General features: G+C 45.0%; 1 protein-coding gene across 4 annotated transcripts in view; it reads left to right on the forward strand.

Moving 5' to 3' along the window:
• The window catches only part of REEP1 (receptor accessory protein 1), a 123,655-nt gene that overhangs the window by 40,933 nt on the left and 58,523 nt on the right, over window positions 1-24,199 (forward strand). For 3 of the 4 annotated variants that reach the window (XM_001137937.6, XM_009442797.4, XM_054678576.2), the window contains exon 2: window positions 14,588-14,660. In XM_001137937.6, coding sequence (XP_001137937.1) covers window positions 14,588-14,660 — 73 coding nt within the window. Of the gene's footprint in view, window positions 1-13,298; window positions 13,507-14,587; window positions 14,661-24,199 lie in introns of those variants that run through there. The other variant, XM_016948901.4, reaches the window with a different exon arrangement.

The raw sequence follows: 24,199 nt of genomic DNA on the forward strand, positions 1-24,199 counted from the left end.
GGAGTGCAGTGGCGCGATCTCATCTCACTGCAACCTCCACCTCCCCAGATCAAGCAATTCTCTTGCCTCAGCCTCCTGAGTAGCTGGGATTACAGGCGCCTGCCACCACGCCTGGCTAATTTTTCTATTTTTAGTAAAGACAGGGTTTTGCCACATTGGCCAGGCTGGTTTCAAACTCCTGACCTCAGGTGATCCGCCTGCCTCAGCCTCCCAAAGTGCTGGGATTACAGGCATGAGCCACTATGCCCGGCCTTAGACAATCCAATTTTAAACCAGTCCTCATGATGACTTAAAAGTATTTCCTCAGCAAAGCCAAGGACTTGTGGTAATACAAATACACGTGATCAAAATATTTTACTGATTTTGTGCAATCAAAGAAGTTGGAGCATCCATGGTTTAGTACCCAAGCTTTGAAATCTCACATTCTAGTTCTAGCTCTGCTACAAACTTGGTGTGTGACCTTAGTCCAACTATTTAACTTCTCTGATCCACATTTCCAGTCTGTGAAATGGAAATTATAATCATGTCTACTTCATAGAGTTTTTGTATGTGCAAATGGATATAAACTGCTAAAAGCTGTGTACAGAGCGTGCATTGTATTGTAACCAGTGCTAATTACTGAGGAGTGCTATACTGGTAACTTTTTTTCCCCAAAGTGTGAAGCTTTCCTTTTTAGTCTTGATTCCTGGATAATAGGACATTCTTCACTTGGACTTTCCCTTATGGTCACCTATGATTGTGGCCATTTGAGGCTCATAAATGGAAAGAATGTATATTGTTTTCATTCTGAAGCAAATAAAATTTCTTACATTTCCATGCTCAGAGCTACCTCTTTCTGTTATTGTCTTGGAATTTTTTTCTCCTTAGTGACCTAGTTTTATCTATTCTCTTCAGATCTGCAAAAGCAAATGGCACAGTTGTTAAAGAGGAATTCTCATTCTGTGGTAGTTGAGAGAAATATCTTTATTTTCTAAACAAAGCAGCTGTGGGCTGGGCGCGGTGGCTCACGCCTGTAATCCTAGCACCTTGGGAGGCCGAGGCGGGCGGATCACGAGGTCAGGAGATCGAAACCATCCTGGCTAACACGGTGAAACCCCGTCTCTACTAAAAACACAAAAAATTAGCTGGGCGTGGTGGTGGGCGCCTGTAGTCCCAGCTACTCGGGAGGCTGAGGCAAGAGAATTGCTTGAATCCGGGAGGCGGAGCTTGCAGAGGTGGAGCTTGCAGAGGCGGAGCTTGCAGTGAGTGGAGATCACACCAAAGCACTCCAGCCTGGGCGACAGAGCAAGACTCCGTCTCAAAACAAAAACAAAACACAAAGCAGCTGTTTGTTATATTTTAACTTTTTAACTGTTGTGCAGTATTCCACCATACTTTTTAGAGCATTACCGAGGATTGCCCTTCAAAGCATCAAACATAAAAAATTGTTATCCAAAGGAGGACCTCACCTTCCTTACACAGGGTCTGTATTGCACATGGTGGCCAGGGTCCTTGGAGCTGTGCAGCCAGCAGTGGCTCTCCTAAGTCATCTGCAGGGCAGGTGTGCGAGAGGTACATACGGTGGGTTCCCGCCCCAGTCTCTCTGCTTCCTTCTTCCCCAGGTTGGCCAACTCAGGAGCAAGGTCCAGAACTTCCAGCCAGAAGCGCACTTTAGCAGCTGTGAGCTGCATTTGTTCCCTGACTGTCCTGACTCACTCATAATTAAGACACGTGCTGAAAATTCTCTCAGAATTTAAATTTTGCTCATTGAAGCTGCTGTTTTCCAGCTTGCTTTTTTTTCTTTTCTTTTCTTTTCTTTTTAAATACGTTTTGTGTTCTAATCAGGGTGCCATGCTGGACCTGAGCCAAACAGCCTTTGTTTCACACAATCCTTGTTCTTCTGTGGGCAGGTGGGACATAGTCCCACCCTCCCCTTCTAGTGAGGTGACAACCGTGCTTTTGTTAGCAGTTCTGAGCCGTTCTGCTGCCAGACAAACCCAGTGGCCTGGAATCATGGTAATTTCTTATGAGCCACACAATTATTTATAACCAAGCCATCTCAGATCCTTTCTGGAACAAGTTAGAAACCTATCTATCTATCTATCTAAAATGTCAATCTCAGAAACATTTTAATAGTGTAACTTCTTAATAGAACATAATATACAGCAATGTTTTTTCCTCTACAACCAGAACCAGTAAAAAATATATTTACTTGCATTACTTGTTAATTTTCACTCATCTTAAATGTCATTACAATGGATTGCATAAATTGAGATGTTTGAAAATTTTAGTAAATTTTACAAAATAGCATTGTCGCATCAAACAGATATAAATTGAAAGATTATATATTCTGTTTTCTTATAACTTTTTTAGAAGTAATCTTTTGTGGATTAAATGAACTAATGACCTATACTAAGTAAATTCTGTTTTTATAAAATTTTTAAGTATGGATGGTTTTGAACAAATATTCATGCAGAGATTTTTTTGGTTCATAAATGTCATAAATTTATTTTATTTTAATTGTGATAAAAGCACATAACATAAAATTTACCATCTTAACCATTTTTAAGTGTACAGTCAGTAGTGTATATTTATTGCACATTGTTGTACAACCAATCTCCAGAAGTTTCCATCTTGCAAAACTGAAAATTATAACTCCACACCCATTATCAACTCCCTATATCCCCCCAGCCTGTGGCAACCACCATTCTACTTTCTATTTTTATGATTTTGACTTATCTAGTTAAGGAGTTGAGTTATCTAGAGTAGTCCACTTATAAATGTAATCACTCAGTATTTGCCTTTTTGTGATTAGCCTATTTAACTTAGCATAATATACTCATAGTTCATCCATCTTTTAGCAAGTGTCAGTGTTTTCTTCCTTTGAAAGGATGAATAATATTCATTATTTATTCATCTGTTGATGGTCACTTGGATTGCTTCCATCTTTTGGCTATTGTGAGTAATGCTGCTGTGAACATGGGTGTGCAAATATCTTTTTGAGACATAACCACTTTAAGACTTAGCTACATTCTACTCTGTTAACTTGGCTGATTTTAACAGATGGGGAAATCAGTAACTAAACGTATAAGACCAGCCTCATTTGGCAGTGTTTGTTCACATGGTGTCATAGGACTATAAACAGAAGCGATGCAGCCTCAGTACAGCTGAGTGAGGGGGCTGGAAAAACCTGAACTTTCCTGTATAATTTGAATTCAAATCTTGATTTTCCTGATTAAATTGTCTGTATAAATTCCTAATAATTTGCACACAGTGAAATTCACCCTTTTTACTGTATAGTTTTGTGAGCTTTGACAAGTGCATACAGTCATGTAATCACAACCACAGTGTAAATATAGAACAGGTTCATTGCCTCCAAAACTTCCTCCATGCCCCTTTGTAGTCATCATCTTCTTCTACCCCACTGCCAGCCTCTGGCAGCTCATCTGTTTTCTATCTCCGTAGTTTTGCCCATCATCATTTGTCTTTCTTTCCATACTTAGCACACGCAGCTTTGCCTGCCACCTTTCTTGTTCTGATACACCTGGCACCCTGGCCATGTTGTGACTTCCCTGAAGATAAAACCTCTGACCTTGAGGTATCAAGTTGGATTAGAAGAGCAGAGTTTGAAGCCAGATAGAGCATTTGAATCCAGCTCATTCAGTTAGCAGCTCTGTGACCTTGTGTTGGCCTCAGAATCTGACACAGAGCAGGGACTGAATAAATGTCTGTTGGATGAACGAACGAACGATGAATGAATGAATGAATGAATTTAACCTCTTAATGTCCCAGGTCCCTCCTGTGTAAGAGGGCATGGATAGTAGTTGCCTCACCTGACTTCTGTGGGGATCAGTGCCTTGTACAGTGCCTGGTGGGCATTAGTAAAGGTTTGTCCTGTTCCCATGGCCTTCCCCAGGGCTTTTGATACCCTCTGCCAGACCGACACATGCACTCAAAGTTGGCTGGGCCCTGGCAGAGGACATCAGTACCTGCTGTGTGAGAGCTAGGAGGGCACCAGCTGAGCAGACAAGTCCCCAGAAAACCCCACAGATACTCGCTGACCACCTGCCAGTCAATCAAAAGAGCTCCTCACTCTTTCCCCCCACCCCTTTTTCATGGTGCACATAGGAAGGCCCAGCAGTCCTTTTCTCAGCCTAAATATATACCATGTGGGGGGCTTTAGATGAAGCCCACCAGAAGGAGAAAACCATAACCCTTCAGCACAGAACCCTCTGGCTGGGGGTCGGGTCTCTGGCTCTCAGGTCTGGGGAGGGGAGCATAAGCTGGGAAATAGGCAACCACAGGACAGTCATTGTAAGTGAATCTTCTCTCTTCTTCAAAACAGACTCAGCAGGACTCATCACAATTATTGTGATGACAATAACCAGTTATTTGTATAATTATCTGCTTGCTGCCTGCCTTTCCTAACAGATGGCCCAGGGCACACAGTAGGTGCTCAGCACATATTTAATGATTGAATGAAAAACATTTTGTGGTTAAAAGAATTAGCATTTGCAGTTACTGTTTCTGTAGAAGGGAGGGGAACTGATATTTGTCATTCATCTAGAGTGTCTCTGGTAAGTTAAATTTGTACCTACAGTCTCCTCATTTAATCTGCATAGTGGCTGTTGAAAGTAGGTGTTTTTGGTCTCTATGCTCAAGGAAACTGGTTCAGAGTAGTTAAGAAGCATGCTTGCCACTCCACAGCTAGTCAGGGTTGGAGCTGGATTCAAACTCAGGTCTGAAGTCAAAGCCCAGCCTCTTTCTACCACATACAATAAAGCTGGGTTGCTTAAGAATAGGAATCTCTACAATTAAGACTTAAAAACAAAAACAACAGATTTAGGCAGACATTTGTGGTTGAGGGATTTGTGTGGATTGGATTGTGGAGTGGAACAGTATCAATTGGAAATTTACAGAATGTTTGTTCCTGCTTGCATCAGACTTTTCTGTTTTGTGCTTTCCTAAGTTGGGTTTGGGAGCATAAAAATCCAACTTAAAATGGGATTTTTGCAGCACACATTACAGACAGCTTTAAATAAACAATGCAACTGCCTCTTCATGCTAAGAAAGGCAGTATGGAACGGGGAATGGCCAGGGACTTGGAGACAGGAGGCCTGGGTTTGCGTCTTGTTGGATAGGAGAAGGGCTTTGGAATATCCCTCAACTACTCTGAGGCTCAGTTTTTTTTATTTGTAAACTGGGAAATTAATCCCATTGTCTCGGAGGGGTACAGTGCAGATCAGTTGAGGAAATAAGCAAATGAGATGTTTGTGAGGTGGGTTACCCAAGGAAGAGTTGTGTATGTGTTCACTCTGTCAAATCTGCAGAGAGGAGCAGGGTCTGAAACCAACTGGGAAAGGAAAGACTACAGAGAGGCTGGCAGAATCACATGCCAAGTTGAAAAAGAAGGACATGTCTCGTTTCTGTTTTCCCAAGATCAGCTCAGGTTGGGGGAGAACCTCGTTTATGTGAACAGTTTATGTGCTTGAAACCCTGAAATTATACTGTCACCTGTTGTCAGTAAATCTATAATTCAGGGCCAGAGTGGAATTCCATTAGGCAACCAAGCAGGCAGCAGTCTTCCTCCCACTCTCCTACTCCTCATTCATTCATTCAGAGACCAGCTGCAGACTCTCAGCCATGTACTGCAGAGTCAGGAAGGCAGTGCATCATAGCAGTGAGGAGATGGGCAGTGGAGTTAGACATGGGTTTGACTTTGGCTTCCTCCCCTAGTTATGAGACTCAATTATTTATTTTCACTAAACCTGTTTTCTCATTATTATGAGGAAAATGATAATACCTGTCTCACATGAAGGTTAAAAGTGAGCACTCAAAAATAAATGGCTTAAAAGTCACAATAATACAGTCTTTAGGGAACCAAAATGCATAGTGGGCCAGTTCTGCTGTTTTCCTATTTTCTCCCTCCAGCCTGTTAGAAAGTCACTGTGAGTAAGCAGAAGCCCAGGGGTTGGGACCCATGGCAACCAAAGCCCAAGTGGTTTGCTGTGCTATGGGAACCTGAGCTGTGTGCTCAGACGGAGGATCTCTTTTCCCAGATTAAGCTTCTAGAGAACCATCGTGAGTGAGGATGTTCCCTGGGGCAGTATGGTAAAGGTCAGACTTTCTCAAGCACTTAGATCCCAGGCCCACAGCGTATCTGAGACAGTCCTTTCAGGGCTAGAGGATCAGTGGGTCTTGGAGATGGATTATGGTTTTGGGAAGGCTTGTTTTGCCACACATGGACCTTCTGACATCAGGAAGGTACTGGTTGTCTCAGAGCTTGGAGGCTGATGCTCAGGTCAACTTGATCCACTTTTGGAGAGCCACGACATACCTCACTTGTGAGTGTGAATTCCTCTGAATGCTTTGGTTTTTTTAAAGGTCAGGTGTATAGTGGTGAAATTGGTAAAATTCACTCTTTTTTAGTGTGGGTTTTAATTCTGAGTTTGGGCAAACTTATACAGTTGTGTAAATAGCACTACAGTCAGGTATGCAGCAGCTCCATCCCTCCCCAAAATTCCTTCACATTCTTGGAGTCAACCTCCCGCCTCCCAATCTAACCCTGGCAATGACTTATCTGGTTTTTCTCCCTGTAAACTTCCCTTTTTCAGAACAGCGTATACCAGCCTGGCCAACATAGTGAATCCCCGTCTCCACTAAAAATACAAAAATTAGCTGGGTGTGGTGGCGCACGCCTGTAATCCCAGCTACTCAGGAGACTGAGGCAGGAAAATAGCTTGAACCCAGGAGGTGGAGGTTGCAGTGAGCTGAGATTGTGCCGCTGCACTCCAGCCTGGGTGACAGAGTGAGACTCCGTCTCAAAAAACAAAAAAAGAAAGAAAGAGCATATAAATGGAGTCATAACACATGTCACCCTTTGAGTTTGCTGCTTTCACTCACCATAATGCATTTGAGACTCCAAATGCTTTTGACCACAGAAAGGTTAGTGGTTCTGAGAGCAGCCTGGAAAGTCAGTAGCATTCCTATATACCATGAATAACCACTCGAAAATCTAATTTTAAAAATCCACAATGCCACCAAAAAAACCCCCAAAACCTAAAGTGCCTAGCAGTAAGACAAAACATGTACAAGATCTTTATGGAGAAATTTACAACATATAATAAAAAGACATTAAAGAAGACATGAGGAAATGGAGGCCACCATGTTCACAAAGAGGAAACTTGAAACCATAAAGATGGTGATTCTTCTAGTAAATTTTATGAATACAGTGAAATTCCAATCAAAATCTAAATAAGGTTTTATGTGGGACTTGACAAACTATCATGAAATTTATATAGAAAAACAAAGGGTCAAGAATAGCCAAGATTCTACATTGAAATTTCTAATTAAAAAAAAGAATGGCCAAGACAATTTTAAGAATATCAGGATTTATTATAAAGTCATGGTTGTTAATATTATGGTTATTATAAAGACACTGTGGTATAGATGCATGGTTAGACAGCAGATCAGTCAAATAGAGAGCTGAAAATAATACCTATGCCTATTGGAAACTTTATGTATGATGGGTAGCACTGGAAATCAGTGGGACGGGACAATTGGGATCCATATAGAAAAGAATAAAATTGAATTCCTAACTCACATCATACATAAAGATCAATTCCAAATGAATGAAAATCTAGTATTGAAAAAGCAAAAGTTTAAAACTCTTGTAAGAAAATATACGTGACCAGGATTTTCTCAACAAGATAGAAAAAAGCTGGAAAAGACTGATATATTTGTCTATATAAAATTTAAAGCTAGAAAGCAAGAAAATGCACCACAAACCAAGTTAAGAGAGCTTATATTGAGGAAAAACATTTGTAATGCATATGTCCAAGAAAGGATTTATACCTAAAATTCACAAAGAATTCCTAAAAATCACTAAGAACAATATAAACTAATGGAGGGATATAAACAGGGTAGTTAAGCAGCCCAAATGGCCAAAAGGCATAAAAAGTTGCTTGACTTCACCTGCCACTGAGGAAATGCAAATTGAAACAAACATGGGATACCATTTTACACCCATCACAGTGGCAAAAATCTAACAGTCTGACTATATAAGTTTGGCAACAATGGGGAGTATTAAAATCTTTCACACTTGCAGGAAGGAGTATAAATTGGTACAGTCATTCTGGCAAGTGGTTTTGCATTATCTGGTGGAAGATACTGTAAATTCTGACCCAGCAGTTCCACACTATGTAGATACCCTAGAGAAGGTCTCAAATGTGCCCAAGGAGACATGTATAATAATGTTCATCACAGCCCTGTTTGTAAAGGGGAAAAATAGGAAGGAACCTAAGTATGCGTCAACAGAATAAACTATAATATGTTCATATAGTAAAGTGGTACACAGTAGTTAAAAAGGATCTAAAAAAACTGGATGCAGGTGGCACGTACCTGTAATCCCAGCTACTTGGAAGGTTGAGGTGGGAAATCAGTGAATCCAGGAGTTCGGGACCAGCCTGGGCAATGTAGCAAGACCCTGTGTCAATACAAATAAATAAATAATTTTAGGCTGGGTGCTGTGCCTCACGCCTGTAATCCTAGCATTTGGGAGGCCGAGGCAGGTGGATCACCTGAGGTCAGGAGTTCAAGACCAGCTTGGCCAACATGGTGAAACTCCATCTTTACTAAAAATACAAATATTAGCCGGGTGTGGTGGCTCACGCCTGTAATCCCAGCTACTCAGGAGGTTGAGGAAGGAGAATCGCTTGAACCTGGGAGGTGGAGGTTGCAGTGAGCTGAGATTGCGCCACTGCACTCCAGCCTGCGCAATGGGAGCGAGACTCCATCTCAAAAAAATAATAAAAATAAAATAAATAATTTAAAAAAATGATCTAGAAAGACAAGTGTCAACATGGATTGAATTTCAAAAACATAAGTTTGAATGAAAAAACATACCACAGTGGAATACATCTAGTGTGATTCCATTTGTAGAATATGTAAACAGGTATAAACACTTTTTTTCTGTTTATGCATGGCTCATGTAGTTAATAAAAACATAGTGAGAATGATAAACACCAAATTCAGGATAGTGGTGAGTTTTGGGGAGGAGGAAAAGGATTGTATCAGGAAAGTACATATAGGGGATTTCAAATATATCTGCTCTGTGTTACAGTTTTCTCCAGATTAAGAATTATAGCATATTTATTGGAATGCCAAAAGGAGCTGAAGAACCAAGGAGCATTCTTCTGTTAGACAGCGAAAACAGTCTTGGAGATTAATGCTCATAAAAAGTGATAAAAATGGATTTATATGTTTTTAGATAGTATCTTCAGAAAACATAATTCAAAATTATATTTTTATTAAGAACACAAAGCACAAAACATAGTGTAAATTTTAATACATTTTAATGCTCAGATGAAACAGTGTGCCTTCATGAATTGGAAGACTGTGCAAATTTATTTTCTTGGGTACTGTACATCATTTTTAAAAATTATGAAATAAGGCTGGGTGCAGTGGCTCACGTCTTTAATTCCAGCACTTTGAGAAGCTGAGGCGGGTGGATCACTTGAGGCCAGGTGTTCAAGACCAGCCTCGACAATGTGGAGAAACCCTGGCTCTACTAAAAATACAAAAATTAGCCAGATGTGGTGACGCACACCTGTAATCCCAGCTACTCGGGAGGCTGAGCAGGAGAATCACTTGAACCTGGGAGGCAGAGGTTGCAGTGAGCAGAGATCATGCTACTGCACCCTGGCCTGGGTGACAGAGTGAGACTTTGTCTCAAAAAAAAAAAAAATAATGAAATAAGATGTGTACAGTTTTATATATATTTGTCATTATAAAGCAAGTGCTCAGGTCAAGAAACACAGCATTCCAGAAGCCCTTGTGTGACATACAATTTCTTCAGTGTGATTTGTTTTTTAATGGTATAAAGAGCTGTATAAATACGCTTGTTATTCCTCTTACATTTTAAAAAATTAATCTTAGAAAAATATATTGCCAGCATTGATTTTTAAATTTTTAGCACAATTTGGGATTGGGACATGTTGGTGCAACTCTAGGATGCCTGAGAAGACTGTGGAAAATACTAGTTTGTTTCATGGTTTGCAGAGGACTTGGCTACGGTCAGCAACAGCAGTGCCACAGCTTGTAGTTATGCCCTAGGTCAGCAATCTCTCTCTTCCGGCCAGAGCTCCAGGAAGTTGATAAGCAACTTCAGAGCTGTGTTTTCGCTGACATTGGCCAGCAGGCTACGTATGTGGTCTTTACCATTTGGGGCCATCCCCCACTATCAGAGCATTTACAGTTTTTCTTGGGACACTGGACATTTTTTGAACTCTTGGGGTTCAAAAAAATGAACCTTGGGGTTCAAAAAATGACCCTTGATGGTCTGGTGAAGAGTCCATGGCCCAAAGACCAGGAAACAGCACACTAGTCTAGAAACTAGGGTTTCTCAGCAGTGGCACAATTGACATTTTGGAATGGATGATTCTTTGTTGAGAGGGGATGTCCTGTGCATGATAGGATGTTTAGCAGCATCCCTGGCCTCTACTCACTGGCTGCCAGTAGCACCCTCTCAACCAACCAGAGTGTCTCTAGACATTGCCCAGATTACCCTGGGAAACGAGATCACCCCACTGGGGAACCACTGCATCAGAGTGTAGTATTCACATGAGGCTCATGCTCCCTTCTCGATGCCACAGCTGTGGAGGAGGTGGGTGGGGAGGCAACCTGAATGAAGACCCCTAACTTGGAGCAAGAGGAGGAGTGAAGGGCAAAGATAAGGGAAATGCTGCAGGCAGATCCATGGAGCCTTTACACAGAGTCGGGGCTTCAGGGTAACAGTTAATGACAGTGAGGGGAAGGGAGGGTGGGCGCAGAGCTGTGAGGTGCAAGCTCCGTTCAGAGATAACCGAGAGGAGTGTGTTAGTGCAGAGCCTGGTCTCTCTGGAGGATGGCACTCCAGCCTTCCATCTTCCCTCTGCTTGAGCCCAGCTTGAGCATTAAAGGAGCTTTAGACCCTCTTATTTTACCACATTTTTTCTGACTTCCTAGAAAGTTATGTGAGTCTAGCAAGTGGGCTGAGTTCCTTGAAGACAGATTGAAATTGCTTGTTACTCAACAGACATTTCAAGCACCCACTTAAAGGGGGAGGTGCTGTGCCAGGCACGAGGGACCCTCCTGATTGCCCAGGACTATATGATCTGACTAGGGAGACAGACTCAGCCAGCACAGGCAGCCCCGGAAGAAGGCAGGCTCTGTTGTCAGGCTGCCTGGGTTCAGATCCCAGCTCTGCACCTGGCTGACGTGTCTCCTTGGATAAGTAATGATGCTAAGCCTCAGTGTCCCAGTCTGTAAAATGGGGTAGTAAGAATTCTTTTTCCCTATGTATTTGAGAGGATTAATTGAAAGAGTGAGTACAGCTTGTGGAACAGTGCCTGGCATTAGTGAACACTCAATGATATAATAATATTATTTTAAATGTTTTATTATTGCTGCTACTACATAAGGCCGGTCACAGGCTTAAATAGTATCAAGAAAACTGAGGGGGCAGTAACCAAAGGCTTCACAGAAGAAGTGGCATTTCTGAGATGGGTCTTAAAGGATTAGTGGCGCTTTATCAGGAAAAACAAAAGAGTTGTGGGATTGGGAAAGATCCCGTGCTAACATTCAGACAGAAGAAAGAGCAGCCAGAAAGTCACAGATTGCAAGTGAATGTGGCTTAATCAGGGGACAGCTGCTGGCTCTGTGAACCCAAGGCTGAGGGAGGGGTGGGAAGCAAGGCCAGTGAGGCCGGTGGAGAAGGGCCGTGTGGGGGTACTTGGTCTGAAGGAGCGGAAGTACCAAGCCCTTTTGGCTTGAGCCTGCTTCCTTCATTATTTCTTATTTCCAAAATAGGTTAAGAAGAACTGACCATTTTCATCCTATTTCCCCTTCCCCAGGGCAGTGAGATGCTAAGTGTTACTGAGCTTTTAGAAACTGAAAAGCAAACTTGTGTGTAGGGACCTTGTGCTGTAACACAGGAGCCAGGCGGAGGATGCTGGCAACCAGCTCACTCCAGAAGAGTCCAGCTGACCTAGCACAGGCCTTCCTGTCTTGCCTTCCCTGCTCTGTGACCATTCAGAGGGTGTCGCGACCCACTGGGGTTCACGGGGATCCCATCAATCAGCTCCTGTGTAGCACTGTACTTCCCACCTGTCTCTCCTCTGCTGCTCACATGCTGTCCCAGGGCAGGGGCTGGAAACCATCCTGGCAGACATGGGTAATAACCATGGCACCTGTGCCTGAGGAGTGGTGTATTTATTTCCCCCCAGTCCGTGGCGTTGTGCCCGAGGCTTTGCTGAATCAGCCTGGTGCTGTCTGGCGTCCACCTCGCTACCGAGACCTCAGTCCCAAGGTCACGAGCGTTCCCTGGATGGTGCTGGCTTTGGCTTCCCCATTCTGATACTTTACACAGTGAACACGTACTTACTGAGCCCTTCCTGCTGTGCAGGGCACAGGGGTGTGTTATGAATGAGGGACGCCATCTCTGGCTTTGTGGAACACACAGTCTTGTGGGAGAGATGCACCCCGAGCTGACCAAGTGGATACAGTGGACAAGAGCTAAGAAAGGGGCAGGTACAGGAGCTAAAAACGGAGAGGAGCCCAACCTTCAGGGGGGGTGACCAGGTCAGGAAAGGCCTCCCCGAGGAAGTGAGGCTCCTGGATACCTGAGAATGCTTAGGAGGGGGCAGGCAAGGAGGCAGTGTGGAGGAGTGTGGGGACCTTCCTCACCAAGGGGGCGATGACCAAACCCAGCAGGCTTCCCCAGCCACCTCCCCCTTGGCCTGCCTGCTGTCTTTGGCACTACCCTCTCTTAAATGTTTCCCCCTCACCCCCAGGCCTACTTTTTCCCCTTCCTTACACTACTCTCTCATCCCCCCAGTGGCTCATCCTGCTCTTCACACAGGTCATTTCAGCCTTCCTGGAGGGTGGGCTGCTCCCCAAGGTAGTGCACAGTGATCGCAAGAAGCCAGGCTTGGAGGAGGCTGGCCTGGCTGGGCTCCAGCGCCTGCCTTACCCTTCACTGGTCATGAGGCCTTAGACAAGTAAGTGACTGGCTGCTCCGTGCATTGGAGTCCTGTCTGTAAAAGGGGTTCCCTTGGACAAGGCAGTCTAAGTGGGATAAAGCTCTAAAGCACTTCGCACAAGGTCTGTGTGAGTCAAGAGTTAACAGCCCTCTCCCTTTCAGTGCCAGAAACGGACTTGGTTCAGTTAACTTTGTTTTCCCTGGAAACCTGATGATTGTGGAATGTCAGGGTGTTCCCTGGCAACAGTGCTCATGGTAAAGCTGACCCCTGCTTGGTAAATTGCTTCTGGACTAGGAGTTCAGCCTCTCAATACCCAGTGAACTACAGCTTTGGGTTTCTTCAGTGTGGTGTCTTCTGTAACTAGGCTGGCTCTTTGCAGGGACTCTGAAAGCTCCATCTGTGGGGTTGTTACAGGAGATGTCAGCTCATATAGTGCCTGGGCCAGGCCCACTCCTGCACCTAGTCACCTTGGCCTTAAGTTGGCACCTGGGGTGACCTCATCTGTCAGGTGAAAAGATTAAACCTCCAGCTCGATTCATTTATTTACAAATACCTGTTGAGGGCCTACTATGGGGTAGGTTCTGGGAACACAGTGTTGAGCAAAACAGATCCATTATCTGCCCTCAAGGCACTTACAGTGCTGTGGAAAGAGGGCTGTCAGTCAAAGCATCACACAAACAACAATAAAAGAACACCCTGATAATAGGTACATTGTGCTATGAGTGTAGTGGGGAGGTTTGAGCTAGTTAGGGAGGCCAGGGAAGAAGTCATATTGGAGCTGGGATATGATGGATGAACAGGCATTAACCAGATAAAGAAGGGGGAAGGAAGACTCCAGAAGGAGAGAACAGCACAGGCAAAGGCTTTCTGGGTGGGGGATAGTGCATGGTGGAGAGAATGAGGGCAGGTGGAACTCTGCCATTCAGGTCCTGAGAGGCAGGGCTGAGCATGAGATCATTTAGTGACCCAACGCAGCCCTGAGCATAGATCAGTGAGAGCTGCTGCCCAAACAGTGTCACGTTGCTGGTATTTTTGCTTCTTCATCTTAAGAGCAATGAGAAACAGGCTAATGCAAGATGGGATGTATTGGTGGGAGGAGGGCTTGGCCTGATTGGATTTACAATATGAAATGTGAAGAGTTTATTCTAGCTGCAGGATGCTGAGATCAAGTCCAAGGGGAGTGAAATTTGAGGGGAAAGGTTTTGATGGAGAAAGAAGCCTGAGGTGTTTGCAGGCTTAACAGAGCTTCAGAGGGGGGTTAGCAGCAGGAGAGGAAAGGCAGCCTCTAATTTCAGGGGTCTTGGTGCCTTCACATCCCCATTTTTGGCTTCCATGACCCCCAACCACCCTTCCATGTTGCCAAACCACAGGTTGAAGGGAGGTGGGTGTGGGCTTTAACAGAAGATAGAGGTGCCCAAGGATGCCCCAACCACGAGCAGAACACCTTCAGGGCATTCATAAAAATAAATCAAGCCCCACAGCAGCACTTTCTGTAGCTTAGAGAGTTGCTCTTGGCATTGAAGACAGACATTTTCCATTAAATAAGATAAATGAAAAATCGTATTTCTTTTTGTCTCTCTTCCCTCCAGGCTTATATTTGGCACCCTTTACCCTGCGTATTATTCCTACAAGGCTGTGAAATCAAAGGACATTAAGGAATATGTAAGTAGCACTGTGTATTTTCGAGGGGGTTGGCTGGAGTCAGGTCAGGTGTGAAATGTTGGGGGAAGGGGATGCCCTCCGTGCTATGGGCACTGGAAGCAGGGAAAAGGAGTTCCTTCATCACAGTTCTCATGAGACATCTCAGGAGTCCTCTTTTCTGTCTAGACCTTCCCCTGCCTAGACCTAGAGCGTTGAGGTGAGAAAAGCAGGGAGGTACGGCAAGAGGCTGTGGCATCTGGAATTGGAGGTTTCTCAGCTGTGCCACAAGCCACAGGTGACTTCACCTCTCTCAGCCTTGATTTATTTGTCTGGAAAACACTCTGTAGACCTTAAAGCACCGTGATGGAGAAAAAGTCCAGCATCGCAGGCAGGAGCACGGGTTTTAGAGTCTGGCAGACCTGGGTTTGGTTCCTGGTTCTGCAGCTCTGTCCCCATTCCATTTCTTTCATTCCAAATCCACAATTCAGGCTGTGTTGCTCTATAACCTTTTGAAGGCAGAGGATTTTTATCATCCTATATCTGTTTTCATTGTTTTGTTTTTTGAGCCGGAGTCTCACTCTGTCGCCCGGGCTGGAGAGCAGTGGCACAATCTCGGCTCACTGCAACCTCCGCCTCCCGGGTTCAAGAGATTCTCCAGCCTCAGCCTCCCGAGTAGCTTGGATTACAGGTGTGTGCCACCACGCCCAGCTAATTTTTGTGTTTTTAGTAGAGACAGGGTTTCGTCATGTTGGCCAGGCTGGTCTCGAACTCCTGACCTCGTGATCTGCCTGCCTCGGCCTCCCAAAATGCGGGGATTATAGGCGTGCCACAGTGCCCGGCCCCTATATCTGTTTCCTGTAGCACATTGCAGAAGGTGAGCACATAGGAAGGGGATCTGGGAGGACTTACTGGTCAGAGCATAATCTCAATTACTGTTGGATGATCTGGGTGCCCTAGTCACCAGTTCTGAATGTGTTGGGCACCTTCAGGCAGGAGAACCATTAGACCACCGCTGACTGAGAAAGACCTGCTGGGTGGGTGGTGAGGGAAGGGTGTCCTTCCCCACACAGGACACAAACTCAAAATGCAAAAGGTGTGGATTTTGGCATCAGAAGACCGAGGTCGGTCAAGTCCTGGCTCTGACATTTGAATGATGCAGTGCTGGGTAAGTAGCTTAAACTTCCGAGAGCCTAAGTGTCCTCATCTGAACAGTGGGGTGGGTAATAGCCATGCCTTTGCCTCTTTTACTCAGATGTCTCTTGGCAGGTTTGGCGAAGGTAAAGAAACAATTCAAGGTGGGCTTAGAAAGTCAGTATTTTTTTTCTCAGATTTCCCAAGAAGTGTTTATGATGAAACCAACCATCTCTAGATCAACTGCAACCAGAACTCACCCCCCACCCCACCCCGCAATCTCCCACTTTCCCAGAACAACTTGCCTGGGCTTGCACCTTGCTGTTCGTAAGCAGGGAGTTCCAGAGGGGGGCGATTTTTCTTCTGGAGACCGGGTCTGTGGAATATGTGAGAGAATCTCAGAATGCACGCTATAAATAGCTGTTAAATTGCAAGCACAGAACCTCCTGATTCTCAATTGACTTGGCACAGGGCAAAGCATTAAGCAGCCTCTTCTAGCCCTCCCTCTCCCAACCCTTTCCCGCCTGCAAGCTGTGCCAGAGAAGGAGGCCTTACCAGGATCACTGTGGTATAAGGTCTAATCCTTCACTTTGCAGGGGCGAAAACAACTCTGTCAGCTCTTCTGAGAGAGATCAAACCCTGGTAAATTGTTTTGCTCTGACTAAACTCACAGAAGCCTGGTTTATGACTAGAATGGCAATTCATTAATTTAGAGTGAAAACCATAATTGATGAGCAGAGCAGCTGTTTGTGTTGGCGGCTGAGCACATGCTTTTCCCAGTAGGGAACGTGCAAGAGTTAAGATTAGGTTTCTTGGTAAAAAAGGAATCTGAAGAAACGAGCCGAGTAGTATCAGGAGGGAACTGCCTTTCTCTGCACTCAACACTCCTGTGTTTCCTTCCTGCAGTCCTTTCGACTAATGGGCCCATTTTGTTCAAGAGAGAAACCTGCGAGTTTCCTTAACACACCCACACCCCACCCAGTTGGTGACCATGTCCCTTCATCCCTGTCTCCTGAATAATCTTCCAGACCAGGTCTGTCGTCCTTCTCTGCTGCCACTCTCAGAAATGAGATTCTCAATATTTTCCCTAGAAGGTTACAATAGCCTCCTATATTAGTTTTTTATTGTCACCATTACAAATTACCGTGAACTTAGTGGCTTAAAACACCTGTGTACTATTTTATAATTCTGAAGGTCAGAAGTCCAATGAGTCCCACTTGGTTAAAATCAAGCAGGGCTGTGCTCCGTTTAGTGGCTCCAGGGGAGAGGCTGTGTCCTTGCCTTTTCCAGTTCCTAGAGGCCATTCCTGCATTCTTAGGCTTGTGCCCCTTTCTCCTCCTCCTTCAGAGCCAGCAACATTGCATCTCTCTGGCTGCTCTTCCATAACCACATCTCCCTCAGGCTCACTGGGAAAGGTTCTCCACTTTAAGGATTCATGTGATTACATGGGGCCCACCTGGGTCATCCAGGATACTCTTCCCATCTGAAGGTCCTTAATTTAATAATGCTACACAGTCCCATTTGCCATATGGGGATTAGGACATGGACATCTTTGGGGAGCCATTGTTGTGCCTATCACACCTCCTAACTGGTTCTCCTGCCTCCTGTCCCTGCTTTCCCACTCTGTTGCCACATGACATCCAGTGCCATTTAAAAATGGAAGTCTATTTATTTCACTCCCCCGGGTCATTTAATGGCTGCTTATCACCTGCGAGATCAAGCACAAACTTCATTACACAGCATTTAACACCCTTCTCAATCTTGCTCCTCCCTGCTTCCCAGTCGCTTCTCTACACGTCTTCAGTGCTGTAATCTCAACACCCAAGGTGTGGTTGGTGGCCAGCATTATCCGCATCACCTGGGAACTTGCTTGAATTGAAGACTCGGGCTTGTCTTTCTGTGGAAGGCACAGAAACGGTTATCATGAAGGAATTTTTGACACACATTCCCCTAGAAGTAGGAGGCATGGCATGCCATGTAGGGCCACATAGGGGAACCACCAGGGCTGGTCAGGAAGCAGAGGGAGCTCTCCTAAATAAAAATGGGCATCTTTCACAGGATCTCCAATTTAGAAACATTGCTCAGGACATTTATAGCTGCTTATGTCTTTCCAACCAAACTTACTGTACCTGGATTCAAGGTTTTGGGATGAAAACTTAAACAGAAAGGAATTTACGGGAATTTATAGAATTAACTAGGTAGCAGGAGAAAGATACCCAGGAACTGGGGAGGATCCAAGGAGGCTGGGTGGTGCTGACGGCCCAGCTCACACCATAGGAAAGTGTGTGATTAGGAAGCCTCTGCCAAAGTCACATTTTGGGCACTGGCTGCTTGTGCTTTCGAGGCATCCCCTGACAGTGCAGAGTCCTGGATAGGGGCCCAAATAACAGGACTTTCCTCCCACAAAGATGCTCATGTTGGGAGATGTCTCCCAATTTTAGAAGGCTTTGGATGCTGAGTAGTCATGGAAAAAAAATAACCAATACAGCTGCCTCTTAGGCTACCCCAAACTACATCCACATCCATTCCTTTACCCATATTTTGGCTTAAAAACAAGCTTCCAACAAGAATTCTATACAACTCACTCACTTGTCAAATCCAGATTCCGTAAGTTGCTGAGTCCAGCTCCAGGCCCAGTATCCCTGGGCAAAGTCTTCTCCTCCTCTGGTTCTGACAAGACCCAACCTTAATATTCAGCATTCCGAACACTGAATTGTTAAGTGAACGGTCACCAATGCAGCTCACATACTATTTTAGTGGGGAGAGAAAGAATTAAAATATAATTACTTAAAATATTAAAATCTATACTTCACACAGAAAGGAGGAAAATATGGATAGAAGATACAGTCCATATTCATGCAACTGGTCATGAGTTCATAGCTGTATTTGTGTCTTTTGTTAAAAGAAAAAAGTTTTTAGAGGGTGGAATCATGACTCTTGTATGAATATAAAATGAACACATGTTGAAGATTTTGCTTAACTTATGAACTAATGAGGGAACCAGTAAGGTGTTCAAAGGAGACCCCAAATAACAGACATATGTAGGCAATCAGAAATGTTGAAATGGATTTGTTAATAAATATTAAACTGATTACTTGGAGGGTGGGATGGGGAGATCAGTTGTATCTCTGCTGGACAAAATTTATTTGCACCTCTGTGGGTGAAACTATATGCATTGCAATCAGTTTTAACTTATAAAGTTGTAAAATAGCTCAAAGACATTGAAAAGCAGGACACCTGCAGAATCAAGATAATTCAGAAGGACATGCTGGACACCTAGCATTCCACAGGATACCCATTCTGAAGTCTTTCTCAGGTTTTCCTGAGGCTTTCCTCTTCCGCCATCCAATTCATGCTCCCGTTGCCTTCAGCTAGAGCTTTAGTGGGATTTGTTCCTCATCCTGTGATGGGGCCCAAATCTTTATTCCTGAGGAATCTGAGGTCTTGGCAATTTTGCATCTGTAAGGCTGTAGTAATGACCCATTGACTTTTTTTTTCTTTTTTTTTGATACAGAGTCTCGCTCTGTCACCCAGGCTGGAGTGCAGTGGCACGATCTCAGCTCACTGCAACCTCTGCCTCCCGGGTTCAAGTGATTCTCCTGCCTCAGCCTCCCAAGTAGCAGGACTTACAGGCATGCACCACCATGCCTGGCTAATTTTTGCATTTTTGTAGAGATGGGGGTTTCACCATGTTGGCCAGGCTGGTCTTGAACTCCTGACCTCAGGCAATCCACACACCTTGGCCTGCTAAAGTGCTGGGATTACAGGTGTGAGCCACCACGCCAGCCAACCCATTGACTTTTACCCCTGAACAAGACAGTACTAGGAGGCCCCCCCAAGGCTGTTTGACTTCCATCTGCTCTTCTTTCTGCCTCATTGTGTAGCAGCAGTCCTGGTTCCCCTTGATAATTAGGATCAGTTAGCACCTCAAAGCCCATAAGCCCCTTTATCATCTATTTCCTACTGGCGTGAGTATCGTGAAGCCACCAGGAGACAATATAAGTCTCTGCTTCCACTTCATTGAAACCATTTTGTATCCCCTGTTGGAAGCATCCATCCCTCAAGTACCAAAGTCATTAAGAAGCAGAGATCAGAGGTCTGAGGATGAGAAGCAAAAATGTTGTGAGTGCGTTAGAGCAGTGATTCTCAAACTTTAACATGCATATGAATGAACAGGGGATCTCCTTAAAAGCAGATTATGATCCAGTAGGTCTGGGATGGGGTCTGAGATTCTGCATTTCTAACAGGCTCCCAGATAATGCCAACAGTGCTGGTCCACGGACCTCACTTTGATTGCAAGGAGCTGGCATCAGGCTTGATCATAGATTAAGGAACCCTCATTTCCTTGGTTCCTGCACCTTTAGATTCTGGCTAAGAAGCACCACCATACGTTGGTCACTGGTTCAGAGGAGAAACTGCACCCTCCAGGACTGCACACCAATCTCATAAAATGCTGACTCCCACCTTGGTTGCTTTCGGAACCCTCCAATGCCAGGTAGCACTGTATAAGGCCAGCCACCGCAGGGCATTGGGTGCATAAGATCAGTGACTCCCCAAAGCATCAGCCTATTGCCTTATTTATTTTGCTATAAAGGAGGGTCCTTGATGAGAAGCAGTATTGTGTGGGATGCATCAAAAGGAAAAGGGTAATCCCTGAGTCCACAGCTTGCTGTGTGGCTGCCAGAAGCAGAGCAGTAGGAAAAGCAAGTCCACATGCAGAAAAAATGAGTATTCCAGAAAAGACCCTATGCCGCCCACTCCATGAGGGAAGGGGCCTGGTGGAATGAACCTGCTTCCAGAAGGCTGGCTGGTGCCTTGTGATATGGTATCAGCCTGGAGATGCTTGGTCATTGCTGCTGGCAACATGGTCTCTGAGCAGTGGTTGTGGCCAGGTCAGCCTTGGCGAGAGGGATTCCACATTGCTGAGCCTGTATGCTACCTCTGTCACTTCCACTTGGCTGTTTGGTACATGAGCCCATTGAACATGCACTATCAAGCCTGAGGAAGGAGGCTGGCCGACAACCACAGACCTGGCCATCTCATGCACTCGGTCACTAGGAGCCTCCTCTGCCGTGGGACCTGTTGGTGAGCATAAGCGTTGGGCCACCAATGTATTCATTCTCTGGGCCCATTCACCTCATTCCCAGACCACCTCAACAGGAGTCTCAGCCTCACTTCTTCCAAGAACCTCATCCTCTAGACAGAGCCTTAGCTGGTGTTTGAAAATGTGCCCGGGATTTGTTTTACTCAGGGATGGAAAGTCACAAAGACGTGGAAATGACTGTCATGAAGGAAGAAGCCTAGAAGTAGGAGAGTCACATGCTTTGTAGGGCCACATGGGGAAGCACCAGGCCAGTCAGGAGGCTGACGGAGAGTGGGAAACGTGGGCAGTGGCCTTCATTGTGGTTTCTGTGAGAAAGGTAAGGCAAGACAGTGTAAACAGATTTCAGATTGGCTAGGTGGAATCATTTCAGCAGGCTCCAAGGTGTGGGCGCTGCCTCTAGTTGTCTGGGACCTGGCTCTGGGGTGGTTATGGTTGGGGAATATTGCCCAACCTGTGGGAGCTCCATAAAGGAAGTAATTTAGAGTATAGACTCTGGATTGGTTAGTTTGCATATGAAAGGTGTGCTGGGGCAAGGCTAGCCCTGGAAGGGCAGTCCCTCTGTAATCATTGAGGCCCCAGATGCCAGAGCATCAAGAATATAGAAAATAAGAAAATGGAGTTCATATACCCGGTGACAGTGCGTGAACATTAACTTAGGGCATTTCTCCCTCCAGGCTAAGTGCCCTGCTCAAAGTCCTGCCTGCAGGGGAATTTCACTTTCCCGCTATCCCAGGGTCACCCCTGACTATATAGCCATCCACGGTGAGCTCATACTAGCAGATGGTGCAGAGTCATCTGTAAAGCAGGCTTGAATTTTTTCTTTCTGTCATATGGCACAGGGAATTCCCTGTGAGGCTGAAGCGCAGGGCCCAGATGCAAGAGGGTGTGAAAGGCTTGAGAAATTGAATGTGCCTGGTTAGAGCAGAGTCCAAAGGTGAGGTGAGGCTAAAGAAGTAGCTAAGCCTGCTCCTCTGCAGCCCATAGGGAGGCCTTTGGCAGGCTGCCAGAAGCTCTGGAAGTGGGGTAGAATGGACCACGGAATTTCAGCCAGCTGCTGTGGCTCATGGAAAGTCTCCAGGCCGCTTCCTACCCTGAGCTCTGGAGCTTCTTGCTGTGGCTGAGGGTCACAGCATCTTTCCCATCTCTTCACTCCTAGATCCTGCTCCTGACCAGTTTAGAGAGACTCCCCAGTCATACTGTCAACGTTCCATTTGTCCAGGAGAGTTACTCCTGAATATTACCTCTCAAATTGGCCATAGCTCCCTCTCTCTATTCTGACTGAAGGCCTACCCAGGCTCCTCATCCCTATCTTGCAGGGAGGTTTGGATAGAATCTTTCAAACATGGAAAATTATATTTCAGACCTTGGGGAAAATAACTGTCATTTGATTTCCACGAGGAATGATGGGGAAGACCATTTCCTAGTAATTTTAGATGGATATGGTTTCCATCGCTGAGTCACCAGTGTTCCGTTGACCTTGTTAGCCTCAATGAGTCATTCTCAAATCCTTCTTTCTGCATGAAAGTATTTCAAAGGAGTGCATCATGGGAACTTCTTCAGGAGAATGCATTAAGTCCCCTCTCTGCCATGGCTGCAGCATCTCTGTCCATAGCCTCAACCTCCTTCCTGAGCTTTGGTCTTGCTTTTCTAGGAATCTGTTGGGCAATCTTCTTGGCTGCCCTGAGCCACATAAAGCTCAAACTCTTCTGCCTAAATTGGCTCTTTCTTTACTTTCTTGTTGGTGCAAGTGGCCCCATAATTATCAGTCACTGATGTCCTGACTTCAACAGGTGCCTTTCTTCCTATGTTTATGCAGTCATCAACTCAGTAGGCACTCATAGGGAGCATCTGTTGCCTCACAAGTTGTCTAATTCTGTCTTTTCTTCTCAAAAAGCCATCTAGACAGTATTTCTCAAAGTATACTCTTTCTTAACCTTTTGAAACCATTCTTTCTGTCCCATTCACAGTGCCAGCATTCTAATCCAGTCATTTGAAACATACTCGTTCGGTACCTATTATATGTCAGGAATTGTTTTGGGTACTAGAGATATAAAGATGTATAAGAAGAACTGGTCTCCACCCTCAGGGAGCTAACAATGTATTAGGAAAAGCAGGGGAATAAACAGGTACTTTCAAAGCAGTGTGATAAATGTTATGACAGGGAATGTGTGTGGTACTATAAAGAAAGACAAGGAGAGGGTATTTACCCAAACTTCGGGTATGTCCTAGAGGAGGTCACGTTTTTGCTGAGATCTGAGGGCTGAAATCAGAGGCAAAAAAAGATGCTCTGTTGAGAATTGAAAGACTCATATGGTTGGAGTGGAAAATGTGAGAGGGTAAGGGTGTGGATGAGCTTTTGATGAAAATAATTAGGGGCCAGTTTGCGGGTGTGGTGGATCACGCCTGTAATCCCAGCACTTTGGGCGACTGAGGCAGGTGGATTGCTTGAGCTCAAGAGTTCAAGGCCAGCCTGGGCAATGTGGTGAGACCCTGTCTCTACAAAAAATACAAAAAAACTGGCCAGCCTTGGTGGCATGCACCTATAGTCCCAGCTACTCAAGACGCTGAGTGGGAGAATCACTTGAGCCCAGCAGGTCGAGACTGCAGTGAGCTGTGTTTGCACCACAGCACTTCAGCTTGGATGACAGAGCGAGACCCTGTCCCCCTCAAAAAAAAAAAAAAAAAAAAGGTAGGGGCCAGTTCATGCTAGGCCTCATAAGCCAATGTAAGGAATTTGGGCTTTATCTTAACAACAGTAAGGAACTATTGAAGGCTTTAAACTAGGAAAGAAAGTCACTCACTTTAGGTTTAAGAATTTTTTTTTTTTTTTTTTTTTTTTTGAGACGGGGTCTTTTTCTGTTGCCAAGGCTGGAGTACAGTGGCACTGCAGCCTTGACCTCTCCAAGTTCAGGTGATCCTCCTGCCTTAGCCACCCTAGTAGCTGTGTCTACAGGTGTGCATCACCATGCCCAGCTAATTTTTGTGTTTTTTTATAGAGACGGGGTTTTACCACATTTCCCAGGCTGGTCTCAAACTCCTGGGCTCAAGTGATCCACCTGCCTCAGCCTCCCAAAGTGCGGGGATTACTGGCATGAGCCACCATGCCTGGCCTTAAGAAAATCATTTTGGCTGGAATTTGGAGGATGGATTGTGAAGGGGACAGAGGTGTAAAGACCAGCATGAAGTTGTAACTATTCTAAACAGGAGATGGTGGTGGTCTGAAGTAAGGAAATGGCAGAGGAGAATGGAGAAAATAAGATAGGTTCAAGAAAAAAACAAGAGGGTGGAAGTGACAGAACTTGGGGATTGGTTACCTGTGTTAGGT

The sequence above is a fragment of the Pan troglodytes genome, chromosome 12 (assembly GCF_028858775.2).
Source record: "Pan troglodytes isolate AG18354 chromosome 12, NHGRI_mPanTro3-v2.0_pri, whole genome shotgun sequence".
NCBI lineage: Eukaryota > Metazoa > Chordata > Mammalia > Primates > Hominidae > Pan > Pan troglodytes.